The 25,468-nt window shown below is 43.9% G+C and overlaps 1 protein-coding gene across 3 annotated transcripts in view; it reads left to right on the top strand.

The window, feature by feature from the left end:
* MEI1 (meiotic double-stranded break formation protein 1) overlaps positions 1–25,137 on the top strand; it is a 36,888-nt gene extending 11,751 nt beyond the window's left edge. The window contains exons 11-30 of one of the 3 annotated variants that reach the window (XM_088165252.1): positions 167–281; positions 1,813–1,931; positions 2,988–3,129; positions 4,534–4,645; positions 5,308–5,368; positions 6,555–6,649; positions 7,332–7,506; positions 7,617–7,764; positions 8,321–8,593; positions 11,641–11,806; positions 13,821–13,925; positions 15,596–15,706; positions 16,271–16,449; positions 18,775–18,856; positions 19,319–19,524; positions 20,242–20,323; positions 22,312–22,418; positions 23,234–23,365; positions 23,528–23,637; positions 24,922–25,137. In XM_088165252.1, the coding sequence (XP_088021378.1) occupies positions 167–281; positions 1,813–1,931; positions 2,988–3,129; positions 4,534–4,645; positions 5,308–5,368; positions 6,555–6,649; positions 7,332–7,506; positions 7,617–7,764; positions 8,321–8,593; positions 11,641–11,806; positions 13,821–13,925; positions 15,596–15,706; positions 16,271–16,449; positions 18,775–18,856; positions 19,319–19,524; positions 20,242–20,323; positions 22,312–22,418; positions 23,234–23,365; positions 23,528–23,637; positions 24,922–24,967 (2,566 nt within the window). In that variant the 3' untranslated portion in view covers positions 24,968–25,137. Of the gene's footprint in view, positions 1–166; positions 282–1,812; positions 1,932–2,987; positions 3,130–4,533; positions 4,646–5,307; positions 5,369–6,554; positions 6,650–7,331; positions 7,507–7,616; positions 7,765–8,320; positions 8,594–11,640; positions 11,807–13,820; positions 13,926–15,595; positions 15,707–16,267; positions 16,450–18,774; positions 18,857–19,318; positions 19,525–20,241; positions 20,324–22,311; positions 22,419–23,233; positions 23,366–23,527 lie in introns of all 3 variants that reach the window. The other 2 variants (XM_088165251.1, XM_088165250.1) reach the window with 2 other exon arrangements.
* The last annotated feature ends 331 nt before the right edge of the window (positions 25,138–25,468 follow it).

The raw sequence follows: 25,468 nt of genomic DNA, 5'->3' as shown, positions 1-25,468 counted from the left end.
TATTCAGATGTTGTGACCTTACTATGCTCTGCTGGAGAGAAGTGGCAGTGGCCTTTTTCCATCAGAAGAGCAGTTATTTCTGATGGCGTTGCCTTCCTAGTGGAATGTCTCAGCGGGGACTGTGCATCTTGTCTTTTTCTTAAGATTTGTTCCTTCACTTGTTAAGGAAGGACCATCTGAGCTGCCCTCCAGTCCCATATGAAGAGCTGCAGAAGCTTCTGGAGGCAGTGCTGAAGCGATGTGCTGACCTTTCCCCACCACAGAGTAGTAAGAGGCATGCAGTAAGTCAAAAGCTGTTGCTTGTTAGTAGGACTGAGCAGGACAGGGATGATCTTCCTAGGACACTATGTGGATGTTTTATATATGTTCCATGCCTTACTTACATCCCTCGTGGCTGTTTGATTCTCTGCTGTTTCTTTTGATCTTCTTGCTTTGAGATGTACCGGACTCTGAAGCAGATGAAGGTGGATGCTGGTGAATGTTACCTTTCTAAATCAGTGAAGTTCTGTGGAACACCACTTGAGCATGCTGCTCTCTTTATTTGTCCAGTACTCCAAAGTCATTTGAACTTCCCCTTCTTCCCACTCCCACCTTGTAGGCTACATTAGTTAATCTATTTTTTCAGCAGTGAACATTTGTTGTTCTACATTCAGATCAAGAGTGTCATCATATATGCACTGTGATCCCTCAGCAAGGAAGTTGTTAGCCACGATTTGAACTATAAATCCTTTCCTGTTCCTAGTATCTGTTGTTAGTGTGATGTGCTCCTGGGACCTCTGCAGTTCTGAGAAGAGCCCCAGGTGCAGATGGCTAATGAAAAGACAGGGGCTGAGCCTTTTTGCTGTAGCCTTCGAGCCATGTAGATTTAGATTGCATGCCAGTAGTGACAAGAACACCTCAATGCTCAGAGTAGCAGCACTCCAAATTCTTGATGAACTGCTTTTAGACCTAAGTTCTGTGGTACCAAATTAGGCCTTCTCTGCCTGAAGAAGGCAGAAGTGTTTTCTGTCCCATAAGCAGATGTTGGCCAGTCAGTTTGCACACATATAGAGCTAGGTGTTCCTTTCAGAGTTAGGAGCTTCACAAGAAGGAAGTTAGACAGATAGTGAGGATATCCAGGAGAGAAAAGGGGAAATTATGATGCATCTGCCAAGGGTATCTCAGCATGAAATGGAGAAGGAGTTCTGAACTACCAGGCACCAGTGTGTAGCTGTGGCTTCCTCTGCTATTATGGAGAAGACCACCACAACAGATTAAGGCTTAAAGGCAGATTTGGAGTTTCAAGTTGTTCCCAATTTGGGAAAATTATTAACTCTGATGCTTCAATTGGCTTCAGGCTTAACTCAGTGGGATACTGTGTGGGAACAAGAATTAGTACATGGATAGCCGTTTAAAACTCTGAGCCAAAGTAGAAGAACTTCTAAGATTTTATTGTTAAGCAAGGTGCAGAAGTATTCTGTGTTGTCTTAAGAGTGTTTGGAAGAAGAAAAATTTTTAAAAATACAAAGTTTTCTCAGAAGGATTTAAAGCTCCATTAGCTGCAATGCTTAAAACTCAGATTAGATCAAATAATGGTAGTACAGACTCTAAAGGCAGGGCAGTGCAGAATTAGTAACTCTGTAACTCTGTCCTCCCTAGGAAGAGCACACAAGCTGTTTACTTCTGCTCTCTCTGGGGAAAGCACAGTAGTAAAAAAATTGCGTGAAGGAGTGTAGTGAAATCTGTTGTTCCTCCTGCTGCTGGTGTCAGAGGAGAAAGCTATTTTTTTCTGAAAGTGGACATAAGATTTTAAAGACTTCTCTCCTTCAACAGGGCGATCTCCTATTCTCAGTGTCTCAGAGTCACCCGACAAACAGGAATCTTGGTAGAGTTCCTCAGAGACAGGGTCAGTTCTTGCTCAATACCCTGGAAAGTTTCAGAAACGCTTGCAGGTGAGGACAAGTCAGGAAGGTGTGTGGGTGGGTGGTGTGTGTCCATGTCTGTCCATTCTTCTGTCCTTGTGACTGTATTCCTCCAGCCCATCCCACCACAGAAATATCACAAGTGCTTTCGGTGCATGGCACTGCTCAGTGAAACAGCAGAGTGAGGGGTATATATTAATAGTGGAAATTTTGTGACACCTGGATATGTCTCCCATGAAATTTGCTTGGGACCTATCAGTTTATTTCATATCTTTGGGCTTTGAGGAACTGCTTAAAAATTCACCAAAACTGCTGATAATGTAAGAACTATTGGAAGGTATGTGTGAAACCAGATTCCTGTGCTATGTGGTTTCACTGCCAGAGTGGATTAACCATTTAACAAATGTGTATCTGCTCCCGATGCTGGCCTTGGATTTGCTCGTGCCTGTGACCTGTCACCGAAAATGGCTTTATAGGCACCAACTTTCCCTCTTTTGCTGGATTAGAGCTATTTGGCACCCTTAGCTGCACAGCAGACAGTGGTAGATGAGTTTGTGTATGAATCAGGATGATTCAGGATCAGTTTTTAGAGTGGTGGGGCCAAATTAGTTTTTGCCTTGGATCACTTGGGTTGGCTGAGATAATTCAGTCAGAAGCATTCACACCTTTCTGCACTGACCCAGAGTCTTGCAGTGGTGTTAGAGGGCACTCGGGTTCTGTAATGGATTTTATATCAGCTAAATGGTCCCCTGGCTGATTTTCACAAGGTTTGCTATATTGTGCATCAGGCACTCTGGTATGGCTGAAAACCAGTCTTGCCACACCAGAACTTCCCACAGCAGATGCTTTCTTCACAGAAACTAAGTCTTGCTTTCCCAACATGTACTGTTATGCAACCTTAATGACTTTAAATAGCTTCACTCAAGAGGTGAAGCAGATTGTAATTGCCAGATTCCTGTTTCTAACCCATTGAGTGTTTGTGGGTCTTTTATGGTGAAATTGTGATGATAATGTAGTATCTCCCGGCTTCCTTTAGAGAATTGAGGAGGTTTCTTCTTTTCTCTGTTATCCATTGTGTGTTTGTAGGTTAGCAGTGCAATTCCAGGGTGATTTCATGGCCCAGGAGAACGCTTTCACTGCCCCCAACTCTGAGAGAAAAGACACACTAAGCAACTTCTCTGAGTTCCTGTTGAGGATTTGTGACAGTCTCTGCATCCCCATGGTCATGGTAGGATTTCTTTTGATCCTGGTCTGTTCCATGGGTACCTGGAGAGGTGCTTTCAAGCATCTAGAGTGGGTTGCACAAATGGTTTCTTGGGGAAGAGAGCACATCAGATAAACTGAGAACAGCTGTGGCATTGGCCATATTTCCATAGCCAAGTGTGGAATTATATAGTTCATGAAAAATTATATAGTTCATGCACCATAGTGTATGGTTTCAAAGGGTACAGAAATTAATAAAGTTTCCATGTAGATGTCATTGTCTTTCTTCAGACTGTGCAATCACATAGCCTACCTACCATGCTGTGGGATCCATTGCAGCTCCAGATGTTGCAGAAAATGAAGAGTGCCTGAACTGTTGTTTCCCCTTCTGCCACTTTTTCAAAACTTGCCTGTGTCCCAGAGAGCAGCCATGTTTTGCACCTGCAATTTCATTTTTATATTTCTTCCCAGAAGGTACTGATGAGGCTGCCCAGTCTGCACAGCAAGGGCAGTATTAAGCATTGTGCCTCACTAAGGTGACATGATTTAAAAAGTAGCTGTGGAGACTCATGAGTGCTTTAGTGCTCCATACAGGCCTGTCCCCAAGACATTTCAAGCAGAATTGTCAAAACAATGGGACTTTTGTTGTGGTTCCTAACATTTAGAAAAGTTTGCTTGTGCTTTGTGACAGATACAGGTGTATAGATTGTTGCAGTTCTTAGGAGCTTGAAGATGTTTTTGGTTGGTGTTTTTGTAAGCAATCTCTTGGTAGGCAGCTGCAGTGGCACTGCTGTTCTCTTCCCTGACAGGAGGGTGCAGTGCATGTCCAGTTTGGCAAAGCTGGAGTCAGTGTGTGCTGTTTCTTGCTCATTGAACTTGAGTAAAAATTAATGAACTGTGAGAAGATTGTCCTATAACCTTCAACAAGAGTTGAGTCATTCTGTTCTAAACAGTTCAGTATAGAGAGCTCAAATGCCTGTATTTGCCACTGCTCAGTGGAATACTGAAGCCCAGGTGTTAAGTGTTGCTGAAGTCAGCTGCACTTAAACATATGTCCTATGTTGCATAGGAGAATTAGCCATCTGACCTGTAAGAGCAGTAACTTCCAGGGCAATGTGGGCAGTAATGGCAGTCAATGTGCATTAAGGCCTATCTGGTTGACTGCTGGAGTCCAGAAGAAGTTTCTTGTCTGGTGTGATGTCTTGCAGAGTTACCAGCACAGCTCATAGCACTGGCAGGAGGGAGTGTTAGTTGCCTTCAAAGTGCTCTGTGAGCCTGCTCTGCTGCCAGGCATTTTGGTAAAAGAACTGCTACTCCATTTGTTTGGATTTAGAAAGGTGATTTTCTGGGCAGGTAGGAGGCTGGAAGAAGGCTGATGCCTTCAGTGCTTATAGCATCTTGTGCACCTGATCTCTTTGTCTTTCCACAGAGCTATCTGGAAAGGGCTGTGAGCCCATCAGTGACAGAGGTTTTCATCTCAGCACTCAATACCCTCTTTACAGTGGTGCCAAGCATGAGGAATAAGTTCTCCAAGAAGCTGGGTATGAGGGTATTGTGGGATCGTGTTCTCTGTGCTCTTAACTGGTGGAACTTGCTGCTGCTTCATATTACTGAGGCCGTGAGCCTAACATTGAGACTTTATGTGGAGGATTCTATTACGTGTTTATATGAGTAAGAATAGAGTGCATTGTCATGTTCAGCAAGATGGAAAGGTTATTTGGTCTAGCAATGATGATGGGACAGGTTTTATTTTGGATAAGAGTGTTGTGTCAGCTTTATCCTTCCCTCTGGAATAATTCAGAATTGAATTGGCTGTTCCTGTAGACAGGGATTATGCTGGAATTGTAGGTGGGATTTTACTATGTAGAAATCCTGGTTTAGTCTATGTGTGCCTTATTCTTCACACATCAGAGAGGTGATGTAGACAATTCCTCTGTTTTAAACATGTGAAACTGGCAAATCTTCGCTTCTCCTCCTGAGAAAACAAATGAGTCTCAGATACTCCCCTCACAACCAAACTTGGAGTAGTTTACTTAGTTTACTCTGAGAGGCAGCCTAATATATGTATTCTTACTGAGATGGCCTGTCCTCTTCACCAGGCTTGTTTGGAGATGTGTGGGGCTGATTATGGGACCTGCCTACTCTTTTTCTTATCATACATCTTCTGTGCTCCTTTGACTTTTCTGTCTTGCTTTCTGTCCAGCATCCTCGTCCTTCATCCGACTGACACTGGAGCTGAAAGCCAGATTTTGCTCTGTGCAGAGGTATTGTGACATGTGCATTGTAAGTGAGCCAAAAATTTCCAGATGGGAAAGTAGATCATGCCTTATCTAATACACCTGATTAGGCAAGACAAGATGCTGAAAGACTCAAGAATGGTTGTGTCTTACTGAAAAATGTAAATGGTTACTGACAATGGAAGAGCTTGATGTGGGAGAAGGGAGAAGCAGTTTGGTAGGGGGCGGATGGATTTACACAGCATTGTGATAGAGATAAAGCAGCCTGACTTTGGAGTAGTCAGATCAATGGGTGTTCTGAAGAGAAGTACCAGTAGCACCAGTTCCATCTCAGCTCTGGCTTCCTAGGCATATACTACCACTGTTGTTGTTCCTCATGGTGTGATAATGTATTAGAAATGGGGAGGAGGAGGATGACTTCAGTAGCAGGTATTGCAAAGGGTCTCCTGTAGTAGAAGCTATGATTTCTAGGTTGAGGAGTATTTGGGGAGACTCTGTGGGTCTGCAGAGATGTTTTACCTCCTCTTTCCTGTGACTGTACCTCATTAAAAAAGTAAACAAAACACACAGCACTCCTAGTCCAACTTACTAGTGTGGAATTTGAGTGGGGGCATTTGTGCCTGTGAATGGTGTGTGGTGGGAGTGGTTTAGGTCCCCACATAGAGCACTGTGCTGTGCCAAGGATGGTGTGTTACAGATGTCTGGTTATGTCTTGTTCTGCGAGGAAGTGGTTAGAGAGAGAAAAATACCTGGAAATAGCTGTTCTCACCTTTCAGTTAATATTTTGGCATTCTTCAGTGTTCATCTCTGGCAATGTCATTGCTAAAAAAACCTAAGTGTTGTTTGTCAGTGGAGTCACGTATTAAACATCTCCCATTCTCTGCAGTGTTAAGGGTCCTGTCCTTATGTCTTATCCCTGTGTAGACAAGGTGTGATGGTTGTGAGAGAACCCCACTACATTCACATTGGCCCAAAGTATGAACGTGTTCACTGTTGTCAGTGCACACACTCACCACATCTGTGAGCTGACATTCCATTGGGAACTCATTTTTCTGGAAGCCTAGGCTGGCTCCTAGAGTCTTCTAGTGATGGGGCAGATGCTTGTATGTGATCATTCAGTAAAATGAGTTTTTGGCAGACAGTGTGTGATATTAGAAGTAGGAAGAGGATATTTCTAGCCTTTTTTACTGTCTCTTTCTGCTCTTCTTCACAGTAATCCTGTCCTGAATCACACCTGTTCCAGCTTCCTCTGCAGCTTATGCCTGAACCTTTACTCAGCCACAGAGAAGAGGAGAACTTCTCAGGAGGGCAAGTTTGGGGAAAAAGAAAGATCGTTTCATTTAATTTGAATCCCTCCCACCCTCTATTTAGGCAACAGGTGAAAAAAAAACAGAAAAGGAGAAAGGAGAAGGGAAGGGAGGACACACATAGCTTGAGAGATCTCTTCCCCCAGCTTGTTTTTAAGCTGGTCCAGCAAGGACCAGCACAGAAAACACTCAGAAAATGCCTTTTGAAGAGTTTGGGACCCTACATGAAAGAGTGCATTTCATCTGCCTATGGTTTTGTTTACATGGGGACATTTATTAGCACAGCTGTGTATGCTTAATTGAAACAAAATTACTTGCCACATAGTCACTCATATCTGCTGATTAAGGTAATTTTTTCCTCTCTGGCATGCTCTATAAAGCTTTCCTGTCTATACTGAAACTTTCCATAACAGGTAAATCCCAAACAAATGAGACAAAAGTTTCTACATCAGAAAAGCCACTTTTCCCATTGGCAGTGGTTGGTGACCATACAGGCAGCATCAGCAAAGGGCTGGGAATCTCAAACAGAAGTGTCTTTTCATCCTTAAAGTCAGCTTTGTTAAGACAGGTCTCACACCACTATTGATGCCAAATTATAGAGGTGTGCTTGGTGTGTGCAGACTGTGGAGTTGTTCCATAGACATTGCTTATCATTTCCTGCCTGCTTATATTTTTATTTCTAGAGCAAGAGATGTCTGAACTCCTGCTGAAGGGTCTGCCTCAGTTAAACTACACCATTGCTGAAAGCCTTCTCCTCCTGTCTGAAACCCCTGAGCCTTACTTTTTGGATCAGTCTCTTTGCAGCCACCAGCACTGTTTCATACTACTCTTATACTTTGCCTACACCTTTGGGGACAGGTGAGCCAAGAATATACAAAGCAAGTGGGTTTGTGGCCATTACATACCACGTATTGGTGGGTAAAGCATATCTATTGTTACTGTTTTCACTCCCATCTCCTTCAATGCAGGTTTGTTCCAGATGCAGAATTATTTCTAGCTGTAAGAAATTTTCTCCTATCAGCACAGGACCATGGAGACTGTCCCCCTCCACACATACTCAGAGCTGCACTTTACCTCCTTGCTGTCTGTCAAGACAAAGGCAAAGCCCTGGATGTGGTAAAAGATTTCATTCTTACATCTTGGAATCTTTTTGTTGAAACTAAGGTTTCTCTTCACTCACATCAACCTTCTTGCAGAAAGTATTTTGGCATAGATGGTGAACAGTGAATGAGTGAAGACTATGCAGCACATCTACACTCTGGAAAGTTAACTATAAAAAATCCACAGGGGAATATAGATTTGACAGAATAAACTTGTGTATGTGTGGGAAGTGTAATTGCGTTGGATAGGCTGTGAATTCACATACAGAATATAATAAATTTCATAGCTTTGGTCTCCCAAACACATCTCCAGCCTCTGCAGCAGGCTTTCTAGTGTTCCCATATGGCTCTTTGCTGCTGCACAGCTTTGAGCTTGGTATAAAGCCTACAAGTTTCTTAGCCTTTGTGATGCAAATGGGCTTCACAAAATTATATTTAACTGATGCATTTGATTGTCTGCTCAAAAGGCAGTGTGACAATTTCTCATAGTAGTCTCATTGCTTCAGGTGTTTTATATTCAGTATTAGTGATTATTTTGTTCTCTGTCCCACTTCCCCTTTCCCTCATATCAGAGGTCTTTGTCTACAATAAAAAGGATCCTAGATAATCTTCCAGATCTGAGCTTGGTCTATGTCCATTGTCCTCTCCTGCTGAAATTCTTCCTGCGCTACCCTGAACTTATGGGGAGATTTGGACACCAAGTCCTCCAACTCTGGTTTTCCTGGGAAGACTGCAAGCAAACTGAGGCTGAAGAAGCTGATTGTGGCACATCCAGTCAACTGAACACTGCTAACCCATTGCTTCCCATACTGAAGAGCAATTCCAGCATTTTGCTTATTTTACTGGTATGTGGCTTTCACAAGGAAGGGCTGCTGTCCTGGCCATGATTCTCGGGGCTTTTTGGTTCTTAAAGCTTTTAGTGATGTTATGAAGCCAAGGATTTCGATAGAGGGGGCCATGTGTGTATACACAACCTTCCTGCCAGGGAAACCTTATGTGGAAAATGGGACTGTGTGTGTGTGTTATCTCTCTCTGTCATCCATCTACTATGACAGGAAGGGATTCTCTGAGAACTGGCTGGAGGGGGATCTGAAGGGTCCTGCTGATGTATGCCATGAAAAACCCTGCTACTTCCTCTACTCAGGTACACATCTGGGTACTTCAGATTCTTCAGTGCCAGCCTTTGAAGAAGCTGTTTTGCAGATTTGAGGGCAATACTTTGCTGCTGATAGATGAGAAGGGTATGATGAACAGGAACTTTGAAAAAGCAGTGTGCAGAAAACAGGTCTTGAGGACACCGCTTTCTGTTTGAGGTTTTCATTTTGTCATTTTCATTTGTTTGAGGTTTTAACTGGAGACTCTTGTCAGAGAATTTTGAAGTACTCTTGAGTTTTCAGGACTGCAAATAGCATGTTTTATTGCTCTTAAAAGATAAAATAAAAGTCTTGTGACAGGGAAAATTAATCAGTGCAGGAGAGAAAGGGGCCTTGAAGTAGCAGGCTAGTGTGTTTGCCTTTAGCTGGTGTAATGAGTTCTGTTAACCCATGTAATCATGACACAATCTGTGTCCTGATGGCTGCTTAGAGGCCTTTTCTCACTTCCACTGCTCTCACCTTCCTGTCACCTCTCCCCACCAGTGGCCTCTTGTCCCGTGACTGTTGAGCCAGTCACATAGTAAATATTTGCTAACTTTTCCACAGAAGAACATGAGATTTGCCTGTAAGGGCAAAAGCTAAGAGCTGTGATATTTTTTTCTCCAGTCCATTAGAAAGATTAAAACTAACTGTCATTGAGAATGCAAACCCATGTCAGAGATGGTAAATAAGTCAGAGGAAGTAAGGTTTGACTCTGCGTGGGCATCCATTGGGCATTACAAAACGTGGTTGTTCTGATCTAAGAGGCTATGGAGTAAATGTTAATATCTGAGGTTACTGAAATGACTGACAGGAGGGCTCTCATGTAGGGCAGTTCTTTCACAGTTGGGATGATATTGCCGAGTAGGTAACAGCATCCAGGCATTTGATACCATTGCAGAGCATTAGTAGAAGTGATCAATGAGTTTACATATCAGGACAAATTAAGGAGATGAAGTGTCCCATGAGGTTTGTCCACACTATTACCTTTGCAGTAGTTCTGGAACCTGTCACTTTGTAAACTGAAGCAGGTCTGTAAATAAGCAAAACATAAACAGCGTCTCCTTTTGCTGAATGGTACAACAGTCCTGCTTTCCCTTTTCTGTCTTGCCGTCTGCTCTTGCAGAAATAAATCCAGCTCTGTTCCAGTCTTTAAAGTGAGTTGTAATAAATCACAAGCTTTGACAATTCACCTTTCGGTTGTGGAAGAGCATAATCAATCTGAATTTAGGTGGAGTAATAAAACAGTGCAATATGCAGGGATAAATATACTGTCAGATGTAAAGAAAACTTATGAGATGAATAACCTAAGCCTCAGAATGTACTAGTGGAGTGGAAAGGCTTCTGCATGGTACAGTGAAACAAAAATGAATGTCCTTCCAAGGATGACTTATTTGCTTATCTGATTTAACTAATTGTCTGGATTAGATATAACAGATGGTTAGTGACTTCATCTGAGACCTTGAGTTCTGGGTAGGAAGGAACCTATTAACACAATGGTGCATTTGCCAGCACTAGGAAGTCTGTGGCCATTGGTTCATGTCATTTTGTGCTGTGTCTGTTCATCTGGGAGGGAATGTAGTCATGATGACACACTGTCCTGCTTGTCTTCTCCATGCTCCAGGTCTGAGGTGCTCTCTCAGAGAACAGAGACATTAGATTACATTCCTGAATGTCATATGGAGCAGATCTATGTCAAAAGAGATGATTGTGCAGACATCTCCCTGCCCTTTATTTGTGAAGGTCTGTGGTAGAGGCAGGAATTCACTCAGAACTAGAGAGCTTTTTCTGGCACAAACAGCCTGTTCTTACCTTATTTACTTTCCCTGGGTACGGAGTCCCACAGCCATTTCCTCTGCATCATCAAAGTCTGGATGCATTAGTGCTGTGTGATAGGGGAAGGCAGCTGGGAGAGGCAGCAAGCTGTCCAGGCAGTCTGTCAGCTCCGTTGCTGAGACCAGTTTCCTGTTTACCTCTTCAACTCTACCATTTGCAATGCAATAGCCAGGACTACTGCAGGAAGAGAGGAAAAGTAGTGCTGACCTAATGTGCGTTGAGATTGTTATATTATGTCAGCACTACCAGGCATTTTCTGTCTGATATTTATACAACTGCCTCTGTACATGCTGTGCAAGTGAATTGAATGTTACACACCTCAACATGAAGACTATGCCCAAACTAAGGCTGCTGGCTGTGGGATTCAGTTCAGAGACTCCAGACAGAGTCTCGTAGCCAAGAGGCAGGCTTGTGAGTTGTGTACATGACTCTTCCCTTTCCTGTGATTCATTGCTTGCCCAGCTTATGTATGTTTCATGCAGTTTAGTTATGTTACTACTGCACGTACCAGGCTGCCAGCCTTTTGAAAGTTAGGAACTATGGACTGACTCAGAAGCTTGATTTTAGGCAAGCATCTTTAATATGCAAGCAGATTTTCCAAAATAACAAGGAGAGCAGAGGTGCCAGAGGTTCTGTTCTCTTGTTTAGGTCTCACTTGTCTAAAACTGTGACCTTAAATGTATTTTTATATTACAGAGCCAAATCATTCTTTAAATGGGATATTACTCAAAGGTGCCTAACAGACATGAGTCCTTCTGATTTATTCACTTCTCTATTTAATCAGGACATACTTAATCCGAATGGTGCTTTATTCAGTTTTTCCCAAGTTTCCCAAGGCACCAGATTAGCATAATGGTATTAAATAGCAGTGACTTCTGCCTACTCACGATGGAAAGGTAATGTGTGTGTTTGTTCCTTTGCAGGACCTGGTCAGCTCAAGCTCCGTGGAAGTGGCTTGGAAGGTGTTGATGACTCTGAGGACCTTCCTGGAAAGAAATGAGGATGTCCTTGTCTGTGACCTCCTTCGAAGCCGATTTTTACAGATTCTGCAGCAGCTGCTGGTAGAGAGCAGCTCAGCCACCCTACAAGGTGACCCCCACCTCTGTGACTTGCTCTTGATGTAAGAACAACTAGCTGTAGGGACACAGTCTGGGATAAAGTGGTTTTGAACTGCTGATGCAGCTTCAGTACTTACCTGCATGAGGAAATTTATGGACACAACTGTACTAATTTAGTTTCCTTTTTCAGAGATTCATTTTGAAGTGAGAGACTTTTTTCTAATTTAGGTTGTTCTGGCTTCAAACTGTGATTGTTAAACCAAGGCAAGGTTCTTGTATACTGCTGTGAGTGTTCAAATGGAGAGCTATGCTGGTAAATGTTCCTGCTTTAATGGGGGCCCAATTGGTGGCTGAAAGGCATCCTTCTTTTTGCCTCTTTGTGCAAAACAGCTGGGTGTGCCTAAGTATACACAGTTCCCAGGACACAGAGACCAGGAGCAAGGATTGAATCATTCATTATATTGATCCCCAAACAGGGATTGTGGTATCACCAGATCTTACAACTCTGTTAAATCTTTCAAAGGGAGCAAGGCTGTGACTGGTGAAAATCCGTTTTCCCCACTAACCCTGTCTGTGATGTTGGAACGGTTGTCCCACTGTGAAAGGTGCTGTGATAAGCAGTCTGTGATCTTCAACTGAAAGAGGGAGCAGTGCTAGGATGTCCTTGGCTCCTTTAGGATAAGGACTTAGCACAATTTTTACTTGTTCCAGGGGGCCACTGATGCTTTTGACAGCTTTGCTCTGTTTCAAGTGTTTTGTTGTCCAGCAGTTGGGACGGAGACAACAAGAGGGGAGTGGTTTTGCCTGACCTCCAGCAAAGTCAGTACACTGGAGAAGAGGGGCATTGAAAGCAGGAGCATGGTAGAGCATGAGGCTACAAGATCTGCCAGATCTTGTTTGGTATTGTGCACATTTGGACTCGTCTTGTCCCTCTGTCACTGACCTAGGGATGCCAGGAGCTGTGGGGAGGCAAAGTATCCATTTCCTATAGTGGGAGTCAGACCTATTCCTCCAAACCACTGGTGATGGAGGTAGGACACTGAGCTAGAGTAGCTTTTGCAAGGTTTGAGCCGTTCTGCTGCTACTAATATGTGTAGCTCTTCTTCATATTGTATCTTGAACTTGTTAACTGACATCCTGGCAACCCATGCAGAAAGTCAAACACCAGATGTACTCTGGAGATAGACTTCCTTGTCTCCCAGCACACAGGCAGCTCTCTGTGAGGCCTGAGGTAGTTAAGTACAGGGGATCTGCATCTCTATTCAAACAACAGCCTGCTTTTAGACAAGAAAGATGCTCAACAGTGGCACTCCATCAGGAGTACGTTAACATTAAAGACACCCATAAATGTTTCCTCCTCAAAACTGAAAACTAATGAACCTTTGTGAAAATGTTTACTGGAGGTGATAGTTGCTTGCTGTAGGTGTGGCTGCATACAATACAAAATTTTTACCTGTTTACAGCACTGCAAAAAAAGTTAATAGTAGGGAGAGGATTTCTCTGGGGGGTTGGTGGTTTTAGTAATCCCATTTTCTTTACATACAGGCTTGCTGTGTGAAGTTCTCACTTCTGTCTCTGCCCTGCCCTGTGAGATGGGATGGAAAGCATTTTTCCAGTCTTACAAGATAGAGGAGAACAAATGCTGTGCAGCTGCTGTGCTGTTGCTGTCAAAAGTGTGACAGTGATGGTCAAGTGGGCAGGAAGAGAGCAGTCTAGAAAGGGCTAATGACTTCTAGCTTATTAGCAGTATCATTTTCAAAGTGTGAGGAACTACATGGCTCATGATGGGTGTAAATGACCCTAGCCTCTTTTTCCCCTTTCTTTAGTTGCTCCTAAAATGGTGTTCACAGGACTCAGGTGTAACCAAACCAGAGTGGCAGAAAGGGGACCTGATCCAGAAGGGACTATGAGATGAGAATAAAGTTGGGGCTCTGTGTGCGTTTGTGTCCTTATTCTGAAGCCAGAAAATTAACAATTCCTGGCACACTTTAAGGTACAAAAGTTTGGAGTTCACTAAGAAGCTAACCTGTCTGTGCCCTCCTTAGCTAACAGGAACCTGCCTGTTTTGCTGAGCCTTCTTTTCCTGGTGCAGCTGCGGAGCAAGGGCATAAGGGAGCTGGACAGCACAGACTTGAGGCTGCTTCACCAGGGTGAGTATATGCATCCATCGTCTCCCAGGGAAGTAAGTGTTTGTTAATTGCTCCATAAGATGTTTAGGGGCTTGCTCTTTGTCCTTTGAGAGAAGATTGACCTTGCATTATAGTAATGGTTGCTTTGAGATACTTTCGTAGTCAGAGCATTGTAAAGAGTTGTGGTAACTTATTCAGTTAACAAAACCCGGGTTCTCGTCCTCTTGCTTTTACAATACATTTTTTGCCTGAAACCTCACAAGGTGGCTAAAGTATTCCCCTGACCACGATATGATTTCAGGGTCAGTGACTGTTGTTGGTTTGGCACATAACTGCATGGCTGGTGTGCTTCCTGAATTATCCTTTCCTGTCCATCCTTGCTGTAAGTCTTGTGGAGTTCAGGCCACAGTCATGTCCTGTTAATCAGGGACCAGCAGTCTAATGAAACTGGGCTTTCCTTGGATTGTGAATCCAGAGGATATGGCTCTCACCCAGCTGCAGGGCTTGCCCACTTCACCCCAAAGACAGAAGAGCAGGCTATATTTCTTTACTGTACCATAACCTGCTGCCTTGTCTGGTGATCCTCTGGTGTCTGGTGACTTCTGCCTTCTTACTTGGCTATTGGAGGTTCATATAGGCTGTGAGAAAGAATAGATACTAGGAAGAAAATTCAGCTGATCCATCCTCTCATCTCTTCCCTGCTTTGACAAATTAGTCTCTCCAGCAGACTTTGAAGGACTATCCCCTTCAATTTGAAATGTTTCATATCTCAGGGCTGCCTGTGTTGTCTTGTAAAGAAGTGGCATTTCTCAGACATTCATTAACCAAATGAACTGGGGGTGTGGAAGAACCATGGCCTCTTTTTCCCAGCCTTTTTAGCTGCTGTGATTTTAGAACACAGTTTCTCCCAGGAGTCAAAAGCTCCTTTTGCTCTTGCTTTCTGCTTTGTATTTTTCCACACAACTCTCTCCCTACCCCAGCCACCCCATTTATTCCCCCCTTGGCTTCCAGACTGTATTCTCCAGGGGTGGATGTGCAAGACACTCTTCTCTAATGAGGCCTCTTAGATGGAAGGGGCGTGTTGATGCGTGTTTATTGAGAATTGCTTACTCAAATTGTAAGCTCTTCAAAAGATCTCCAATGACAGTTTTGCTGAGCCCTGCAGTCCTGGATTTCCCTCCCTAACTCTTAACTAAACCTTGTTGCTAAGTGTGTAGTGTTTACAACAAACATGACGTTTTATTCCTAGTGTGAGGAAAGTTGGTGAGAGTGGAGGGGCACAGCTCTCCATGGCTTTCCCCAGTCTGGTCACCATGGGAGACAGTCACATCTGTGTTTATGCTTGTTCTAGTACTAGAATCAAACTCACACTGTGGAAACAGATAAGTCACACTGCAGATTTTTTTTGCTGTGGAGACAGATAACCTAAAGTCCATTGCTCTTGGGTTCATTACTGCCCGATGTGATATATGCCCTCTAATATACCCTTTTCAATTTCCCCTCCCCATCATCCTCCACTGCACTGTCCATTCTAAAGCAAACACTGTAGGGCAGATGCCTGTTGCTTTGTCTGTACCATGCTCTGTTTATTTTACTTTGTCTGAATTCCCTCCCCACTGACTGACTTCTTCCATTTGCTGAGGTGCTCTGTTAAGTTGATGTCCTTGTTACACGTGTTCTTTTGTTTCCAGTCAGTAATCTCTGTGGGAAATGCAGCCCAAGGGACACTGACCTCCTGCAGCCATCTTTGAATTTTCTGTACTGGAGCCTTCATCAGACCACACCTTGTAGTCAACAGAGAGGTGAGGGAAGATTGTATTGATTGCTAAGTTAATTTCAGTGAGGTTGTTGCTTGACAATCAGAGACTGTATTCTAACTGTTCAGCAGGTAAGGTGGATGTTTCCCCATCCAGACACAGCATTATAATTAAAGACAATTTCGTACTTTGGATGAGGTTTTTTAGGTTAAGGAGTTTGGTTTGGTTTTGCTGCCTTCTGATGATTCAAGAATTGGCTGCTTGAAAGACAGAATCACCGTATTTTTCTTGTTCATAAACACAGCAGTGAGCCTGTGATGCCTAGCTTGAAATATCCTGGTATTGTCATAGTTCAAAAAATTAAACAATATTAGGGAACAGCTCTAACTGACTTTCCTACTGTGTTGTTAGCTGATTAACTGACTGAGCAGTTGCTTGTGCTCTGGGAGATGAATACCAGTAGCTGGACAGCCTTACTCAGATGAGCTGTGGCAGGTGGGCTACCTGACTGCAGCAGGAGTGTGCTCTGCACTTCTCTTATGCTTGTCAAGCTGGTTTAAGCTGTGCCATCCCATCACCCTCTCTGATTATGTTTCTCCTGTGCAGCAGTGGCTGTGCTGCTCTCCAACGTGTCCTTGCTAGAACTCCTGCAGAAGGTTTTGGAATGCACCTGGCTATGGTCCCCTCCTTCCAGACCTGCCCACCTGTCATCTGAGGATGCCTTGCTGTGCTCTGGATGGCTGTTGGTGGCATCCTTTTTGCTTATTCAGCATCGCTACAATACTGAGGTCAGAACCACTCTATATCTATCTATCTATATATATATATATATATGAAAGTGTTCTGCTTTGGCCTATAATCTGATTGCATCAATTTCTCTTTTGTTATTGTCCGTGAGTTATTCCCTGCTGCACCTCTCCAGCAGGACTGGAAGCTAGCATGTCACTGAAGGTCTGAGACACGAATGATTGAAGAGTTAAAGAAGGGAACAAATCCTGCGGGGAGAAATGCATACCCAGCCTTCCTGATCTAAATCACTTTGCCCTTCAGGACAGAGCAAAATAAATTTTAAAACCTTTCTCAAGGGAAGACTTGGGGTGGAAGGGACAGGTCCCATGTTGTAAACTGCTTTTTTGTTACTAAAATGATCAATAGTGAAATACAACCTATTATTGGCAAGAAAATGTTCAATATTAGCAAGCTCTTATGCATGTGGGCAGTATTCATTGTATTTGATGCTTTGCTGATCAACAAGACATCTAAGCTGGAGTTGTCAGCTAATAATGGAATTACAGCTTTGAAGTAAGCACTTTCCAATGACAATACATGGGAAAATGTTTCCATTTGAACTATCTCTATCTAGCCAGACATCTCCTGATATGGAATTAGAGAGCATGTCATGAATTGTGAGCTCTGCTCTTGCAGTTATGCCCAGCAGAGTATGCTCTTTGGGAGCTGGTACACCTGTTTGCACATGATAAAATCACATTAAGGATATGCATGCATGTGCACAGAAAGTCAAGGATTGGATTTCTGAGGGAAGATATTTTCCAGAAGACCAGCCCAGACAAAGTCTGTGCCCATTACTTCATCAGCATGCAGCCTCTGCTTAGGGCTTAGAGCATGGTACTTGTCAGCTGAGGGAATGCAGCCTGACCCTGCTCTGCGAGCTGCTAAGTACAGCCTGCCTTCTCATTTTTCAAGTCAGGGCTGTGTCTGGTGTTGTGCCAGTCCCAAACGACATTCTAGTGTCAAGTGTCAAGTGTTGAGCTTCATCTTCTGGGAGTGATGCTCTCAGCTCGTATTGATCCTTGAAGTGCAATCATTTAGCAGCTTATAAGCCTGTTGCTTGGTTTTATCAATACCACTGGCTTGATGTGCTATGATATACAACCCAGAAATGTTTTTGCATCAGAGATGAGGAAAGAAACTACAGATACAGCTGGGAAATGGAAACGGTTCAAGACTGCTTCAGTGTTTCTAAGCTTTGGCATTTCTAAGTGTCAGTGTTTCTAATCTGCTGAAGGGGAAGAAGACGAAGAGTCACTTGCTTCTTTCTGCTGTTCAGTGTAGCGGGAGCTGCACAAAGCATCCTGGAGACTCTCCTAAGAGCACCTTTTTGGCTGTGAATGTGAGCTGATGACAGACTGTCTCCCTGAGCCTGCAGTTTTTTTAGAGAAGAACAATGGCTTCAAGAAATGGCCACATTCATCTCAGGCTGATGTTAATAGTGGGGACTTGTCTGGCCATAGCTAACTTACATCTTAACTGTGTTAATGCTGCTGGCTTTACCCTGTGAATAAACAGGGCTTATGGATGGTAGGCTATTAAAGGCTGGCTTGTCAGTTCTAAAATGGGTGCCACTGCCACCATGTTGCAGGAGCTACTCCTAGTTCTCCTGTGGAGTATTTCTCTCTTCAGAAGAGTATTTAAGGGAATCAGCCATGTGATCCTTATGCCTGCCTTCCCATATCAGCTTTCTGGCTTATTGAAGAGTTTGAACCCTTCTAGTGTTCTCTGAGGCTTCATGCCCTTGCTTTTGAATGGCTTTTCTGTGAAGGAAACAATGTATTGCAGATTTCCCTCTCAAGCTGACCTTTCTTGTTTCACCTAGCTGCCAAGTCCCTAAACTCCTCTGCTTCTTTGACCCATGCAGTAGTTCCTATCCCTGGGCTCTCAGTGGGCCCCAGCTCCTGCAGGGAAGGACAACTTCTAGCCACTGCTGGTTTTTGGCTGCCTGGCTCCTCAGTCTTGCTGCCTGGCTCTATGGCTAAGGTAAAGCCATGTTTGGTGGTGGCTGTTCCTGCCACTTCATGTGCTTGGCAGGCTGACAGCCACATGCTAGAGGTCCTGCAGGGAGTAGTGAGAACAAGATAGACAAGGTAGATTGTGGTTTGGAAGCTGTGCAGCTCAGGGAAGCAGTGGTTAGTGAAACGTGAGGGTCCAATGATGTAACTCTCCCTTCTGTGTCAGCCTCCTGAAACCCTGTTGCTGTTCCCTTGGTTTTCAGTGGTCACCATGGGGTAGTGTCTAAGAACTAGAAGTATATAATGGAGCTTTCTATCTGCTCCAAACCAGCACCACTTCTTCTCTTCTATTTAATTCTCTTCTAGGTTCACCAGACACTCTCTGTAGACCTTACAGAAGTCCTGAATGCAGTCATCTTCAGGAATAAGAAGCCAATCCTGCTGTTAGGTATTTTGCATCTGTAGGGAGGATTTGTCTGGAAGCAGCCACTAGTACCATGATACAAACAACAAGGGAAAACTGGTGACTATGGAATGGATTGGTGGGGGTGCTGGAGGGAATCTGGAAACTGTGGTCCATTTAACTTTGTAAATGTGTAACTGGTGGTGAGAAAGGGTGAAAAGGAACTGTCTAAAGTTCTTCTGTGTTTCGGCAGATCTTCCTTGAAGGTTGGTAGTGACATCTGGAACTGAGTGTGAACTGTGTTAGTGTCTCAAAGAAGGAGATGAACAAAGAAACTCATGTTGCCATTCCTGTCTATAGCTGTCAGCAGCTGCCAGACAACTCTGGTGGGCTATTAAGCTCACATTTTCTCTTGTCACCCTCTCCTATGCTTTTGCACAGGCACTAACACACAGGGTAGAGCAGAGAAAAACACTGACATACACTAATAAGCATCTCCCTATCTAGTGAGCATCATGCAGTTCCTGAGAGCTGTCCTGCGACAGAACTTCTCCTCCTCCCTGCTGGTGATTGTTGGCCAAAACAAAGCCCCAGGTGCTACTCAACCACAGCCATCATCACTGCAGGACACTGCCTTGCATCCCCTTGCCATGCAGCAGGTCTTCTCGCTTGTTGTCAGTCTGCAGAACCTTCTGGTGCACGTCCAGTTGCAGGTATATAAAACAGGACTCTTGGAACAACAGTAGTGTTGGGCATCAAGCAGGAACATTAACCTGAGGAGAAACCACGCTGTTGCAGAATCAAAGAGGCTGCCTGTTTGTTTTTTCTCCTGCCTGCATTTTCCACCCTTACAGAGACGTGTGATGAGGAGGAGGGAAAATGCTCTTGCTGCAGTACAGTGCAGTGAGAAAGAAGGTAAATCAAGCTATGCGGTGCTCCCTGCTGTTGAACTGGGTAGCTGAAATTCTGGGTACTGATGACGATTTCTGTCTTCCCATCTCTTTCTCTGCAGGGATGCCACATCCATAGGGACAGATGTGGGAAAAGTATAACAAATTCCAGTCCATCCCCCATGCCCCTGGCAAGGTGCTTTTGGGGGTAGTAAGTGCATGAGCGTACATATAATTTGCTCAAGTGATGCTGGGCTCCAGGGGTAGTACATCAGTTTACATTTAACTCTTAAGCTATGTTGGGCTCCTATCTTTATTCTTTGGAGGCTGTTACTTATTATTTTTTAGTCTCAAAATAAGCAGCCGTACCTCTGTCTGGCTCCTTGATGTGACAGATAATTTGCAGCACATTGCATCCCTTGAAGGAGATGAAAGGTGTTATTTTCCTGTGCTGCATACTCATCTGATCTTGGCACTTTATAAATTTTCCTCTTGCAATAGCTGTTGATTGTTTTTTGTTTTTTTTTCTTGATATTCCAGAAAGACTTGCTGCTCTCTCAGGCAGTGGTTGCCTGCCTAGAAACCTTAGTGGAATACCTGTATGTGAAGAACCATGATGTTGGTAAAGTCTTCATGTTCTTTCTTCTCCTAGTTCCTCTCCTGCACTGATTTTGAGCTGTTTGTTCTCTATCCAGTAGCACTCTGGAGAAAATGCATAATGAGTTTATGCCAAATAAGAAATTTTTTTGGTGTGCCTAAAGTTAATATTGTGCTTTGTGGGATGAGATCACAGTGCCTGGCTCCCCTTCAGGCGTGAACCTTCACTTTGGCTCAGGACACCAAGATGCTTTCCAGAAGGTAAAAAGTAGTTCTCCAACCCTGTAAGAGGGAAAAGTTTAGGAATAGAAGGAGTATAGGAATAGTCTTTGACTTTCAAGCCAATTGTATCAAACCTTTAGATCATAAACGTATGGGAGGGAGGATCTGAACATGATGTGTCTTACAAAAGAACACTGTTGGTCACAATTTGGCTCTGAAGGAAGGCAAGGGAGAACAGAGTACTAGTCAGCCTTAGGGAATGGAAGATGGAAATTCTGGATTTCTGGGCGTGAATTCCAACCTTGGTTTCCAGAGCGCATGCCAGACCTAACATATACAATGTTTTCAGTATAACATAATATGACTGCGTTGTACAACTGGGGGGGAAGAATAGATCCTTCTGCTTATTGGCAGCCTCCTGCCATCAAGTCCAGATGCTGGCTCTGTTCTTAAACCAGAAAGTTCTCTGTACGCTGACCTGTTCACTTCAGTTGTTTAAACACTAATAGAGAAGGGAATGGAGTGAATGAACACCCAGCAAAAGGGACACCGGCAGGAGAGAGGAAGTGGTTGGATAAAGATATAATACTGCAGATGAATGACAGACAGTAGCTGAAGGGAGGCTATTTAAAGGCCGAATTAAGAAAAAAATAAAGTTATGGGGAGGCTCTGCTGATTTGGGATTAAACTAATGAAATGCTGCTGCAGCAACAGCTGAACCTGTCACTTTGGCTGCTGAAGTTCATAACAGCAATAACAAGAGTCTCCTTATTCCAAGCAGAATGAGGGTCATAGCTGTATTTGGCTGAAAGATGCAAGAACGCTGGAAAGAGTGTCCTGGACTCTGCTTCTAGGAGTTGACTCATTGAGGCTTTCTAAAACCCTCTTTTGCTCCAGAGATATTTCCAAATGTGTAGAGCAGGCTCATGCACAGTGCTGGTACTTTCTCATTTTCCCCAGACGAAAGATATCTCCCAAATATTTTACATTATTTTTCAGTGTTGTTTTCCTATAGAAAAGATTTTTGTAATGGCAATAGGGAGGTTACGTGACTGCCAGTGGAAAAGAGACCTTTTTAACACTCTGGTGAGTTGCTACAGTATAACAAGTTATATCAGCTCATCTATTTGTCCATCCCATGCTCCTAACCTGTAAAAAATACAAGGTAATAACATTTTAATTTCAGCATTCAGTGAAAGACTTCATGCCATCACAGACTTATGGCCTTACCTAATATATGTTATTGTGTATGTTCTTTAGTAAGAACGTTTTCTCTACTGACTGCATTGCCACCATCAGCCTGGCTGGTCCCCATAGTCTGTTATCTGATGCAGATCCAGGCTCAGTGTGTTCAGCTTCTGTTATAGGGCTTTCTTCATTACCCAAAGGGTATTCTGCAGCTAAATAAAAACTGAGGTCAGGAGAGTTGTCCTCATACTGAAACTGGAGGGTATTATTTTTAAAACCCCAGGCTAAAGATATTCCTTCACTGTTTTATGACATGCACCCCAGGGGAAGGTTTCTCTTCTTGTACCAGCACAATGATGGACAATATGTATTTTCTGCTTTGAAAAGCTATTAAGCTTTTGTCCTCTTGACTGAACTCTTGTCCAGAGAGTGACAGATTAAAAAGCAAGTAAGAACAGTGCAAAATATCCCCTTAGTGTTTCACGGCATGGGGTTTAGGAGAGAAAATTTGGGGTCAGTATTGAAGACTGTCCTTAGCTGGGTTCAGCCTGTCACTTGGTCAGTTTTACAGCTCTCTTTGATTGACTTCTCCTTCTCTCCCAGCTCTACACGTTGCTTCACAGCCATGGCACCGATTCCTGCTCTTCACACTACTCAGTGGGGGCCAGAAGTCCTTTCTGCAGCCAGAAGTTCTCAGGCTGATGACTTTGGTGAGCAGAAGACGGGTGGGCTGTTCCCCATCTTTCCTAGTATGTTGATACAATGCACATGGGCTGGTTGTTGGTACTTAAACTGCTATGCAACAGAGTTCTGATACTGCTGTGGCTTTGTCTGGGACTATATTCGTGGCCTGTATTGATAATGATACTTTCAAGCGAACTTCTGCACCCTGCAGAAACTGACTGTGGTCAGTGAGCACCTCCTGTTCTTCTGGTGTTGGGAACATTTATTTATATCATCTAGGACCCCTGGGAAGGAGAGGGGGAAACTTGCAGAGGACATGCAACTGCTGTTATCAGTCAGAGATCAAGCTGGCTGCTTGGCATCGCAGCTTGTCTCCTGTCTCAACTGCACAGACCTGACTTTTCAGGGCAGGGAGTTAGTGCAATATACTACTCTGCTCTACGTGGGGTCTGTGGGCTAGAGAGGGAATGTAGTCCTACCCAGCAGAAATACTAAAGATACAGTGGCAGTGAATGAGAAGAAGGGGTTATTAAAGTGAACCTTCACCATCCAAATATAAGATGGATCTGTGAGTATTTGCTGTTCTTATTTCAGTTTTAAAAGGTTACCTCATTTATTTTAGTTTCTTCCCAGCTTAAACCAAAATAAGTCTGGCTATAAATCAGAGCACCATCAACATAGATACTTGCACTGGTTCCATTAGAAGTGGTATAAAAATCAGGTCTGTGGTTAGAGGTGCTGCAGTAATGGTACATAGAAGAGGTCTTTGCAAGTGATGAGTCACTGTTGCACTCTGTGGGTCTTCCACTATTTAATGGCTCTATTTTTTCCTTTGTTCAAGTTTGTGAGATATCAGAGCAACAATATTATTTCTCAAAAAGAAATTAGCCAGATTATTCAGGAGGCAGCAGAAGCCAACATAGCAGAGCTGTCCGAGGCCACATCTTGTGCTCTTCACCTCTTCCTTTCTCAGGTAAGAGAGCAGTGACTGGAAAATGGGAAGGGAATACCCAGGTGTTTCCTTTGGCCTTTGAAGATCTCATTGCTCTGTGTGGAGATGAGGGAGGGAGTATGAAGGGACAAGTCCAACAGTTTTATATTACTCTGGAAATAATTCTTTTTTCTGATGCCTCAGATTCAGAGCAGTCATTACCATGTGGAGCCAGAGCAGTCAGAGATCATTCAGACTTTGCTGGATCGCCTCTTGGGACAGAGGACCACGTGTGTAAAGCATCAGGACATTGTGTATCCTTGGATGGCTGATGTGTGTGACAGGTGTAACACAGGTAGAGCAGATACTTAATCTAATGCTTCTTCTCTTGTTCCAGCTGAAGGCAAACAAAACTGAAAAACTCTGAGTGGTTTCTACACTTGGCTAATTTTGGGATGAAAGACTTCATCATGTCCTAATCTGAGAAAACATTTTGGAAATGAAGAGACAATTGGGATTAAAGATGGGTCTGTGTGCTAGGTTTGCATTCATCTATAAAGCAGAGGTGATCTGATGAAAGGGAAGGAGGCTTGTGAGTCTCTGGCTTCAAAGCAGTGACAATCCCTGTATTGATTTCCCTGGAGGATGAGCGATGAGTTAATCTCTGTTTGCATGCCATCTAGTGCCAGTATGCCCATGAAGTAGTGGAAACCCAAATATGACTCGGGCACTTTCAAAATGCAGAGAGCATTTGGGAACCACTGAGTAGAGTTACCAGATTTTATTCTGTTCAGGCCTAGAGTCTACATCTGTGAACTAAATCCTCTTCTCTGGCGATGGAGGCAGGGGCCACTACTAGATGCCTTGTGGAGAAAGAGGGAACATGCAGTATTTGTTTTTTTCTCAAACTTTTTTTTGCCTTCCTGTTTTCATGACGCTGCATTGCCTCAAACATGTAGCAGTGATAGAAGTGGCCATGGCAGCAATTTCCTGTGGGTGTGGGCACTTCCTTCACTTGTGGGCCACTGTCATCAGCCATGTGTAGGGTACATGGTGGGTGAGGTGTTTATCCTGTGAGGAGTAGCTTGTCCTCATGCTTACCCCAGTGTTATATTACTGCTCCGTTATGGGACACTGAGAGGGCAAGTTGTCCTGGTAGAGGCCATCGAGCTCCACTCCATTTTGTTTCTCTGTACAGGGATGAAGGAATTTGGATGGGAGGTTTTGTTACATTGCTGAAGTTACTTTTCATTTGTGACTTTTTGCATGTATTAAGAAACCTTCAAATCTTGGTGGTTAGAAAGGATCTTAGATGCACTTGAAGTGCAGCAGTGGGGCTACGTGAATAAGATAGTCATGGACATGGAAGACAAAATCCTCAGGTCACAACGGAGTTTTGAATTTTCTTCAGGTTTACCTACACTGATGTTTCTCAGATATGTTGGGAGGATGTTTCTCAGATATGTTGGGAGTCAGGTTCCATGGCTTGGGAAGGGTTGGTTTAGTAATGAAAACCTCTTGTCAGTGATATGTCAGATGTGGGAATTCCATAGGATGCATGCCTTTCCTTTGTTTTCCGCTCATGCTGTCAATGGTAGATGTCTGGGAAGCGTGGCAGTGTCCCTCTCACACATCAGAGATTGAAATGAGACGATACAGTGCGCAGAGCAGAGGAATAAAGCAAGAATGTAGCAGGAGACCCCATCCTTCCATTCATTGCCAGTGAGTAGTAGGGAGAAAATGGACAAAGGAAGTCCCTTGTTGCTCATTTTGAGAAAAAAGTTCGTTGAAATTAAAAAGTTCTGTTAATGAAACGGCTCAGTTTCCCTTCTGTGTGGGATAAGGCTTGGTTGATGCCCTTCATCTATCAGAATACAGGTCTGCCTGGGGAAACGACGTCGTACAGGGATGCTGTGGAAGAGGTGCTCTGCTCACCCGCCTTGGCTGATGGGGCTACGGGATGGTCCCTTTGCTCTGGGCTGGAAGGGGCCGCGGAGCAAGCAGATACGCTCCGTGTCCACGGGGATGAGGAGGCTTCTTCCAGATCACGAGTGACTCCTTCGACTGCAGCCCCAGCCCCCCCTGTCCCGTTGCTTCCAGAACCTCTAAGTGGTCGCCGGTGCGTGGCAGGTGCCGGTGCTGGGG

Source organism: Sturnus vulgaris, chromosome 5 (assembly GCF_052056855.1).
Source record: "Sturnus vulgaris isolate bStuVul1 chromosome 5, bStuVul1.hap1, whole genome shotgun sequence".
In the NCBI taxonomy this organism is placed as follows: Eukaryota; Metazoa; Chordata; class Aves; order Passeriformes; family Sturnidae; genus Sturnus; species Sturnus vulgaris.
The sequence above is the reverse complement of the archived record's forward strand: the minus strand, read 5'-3'. Positions and strand labels throughout refer to the sequence as shown.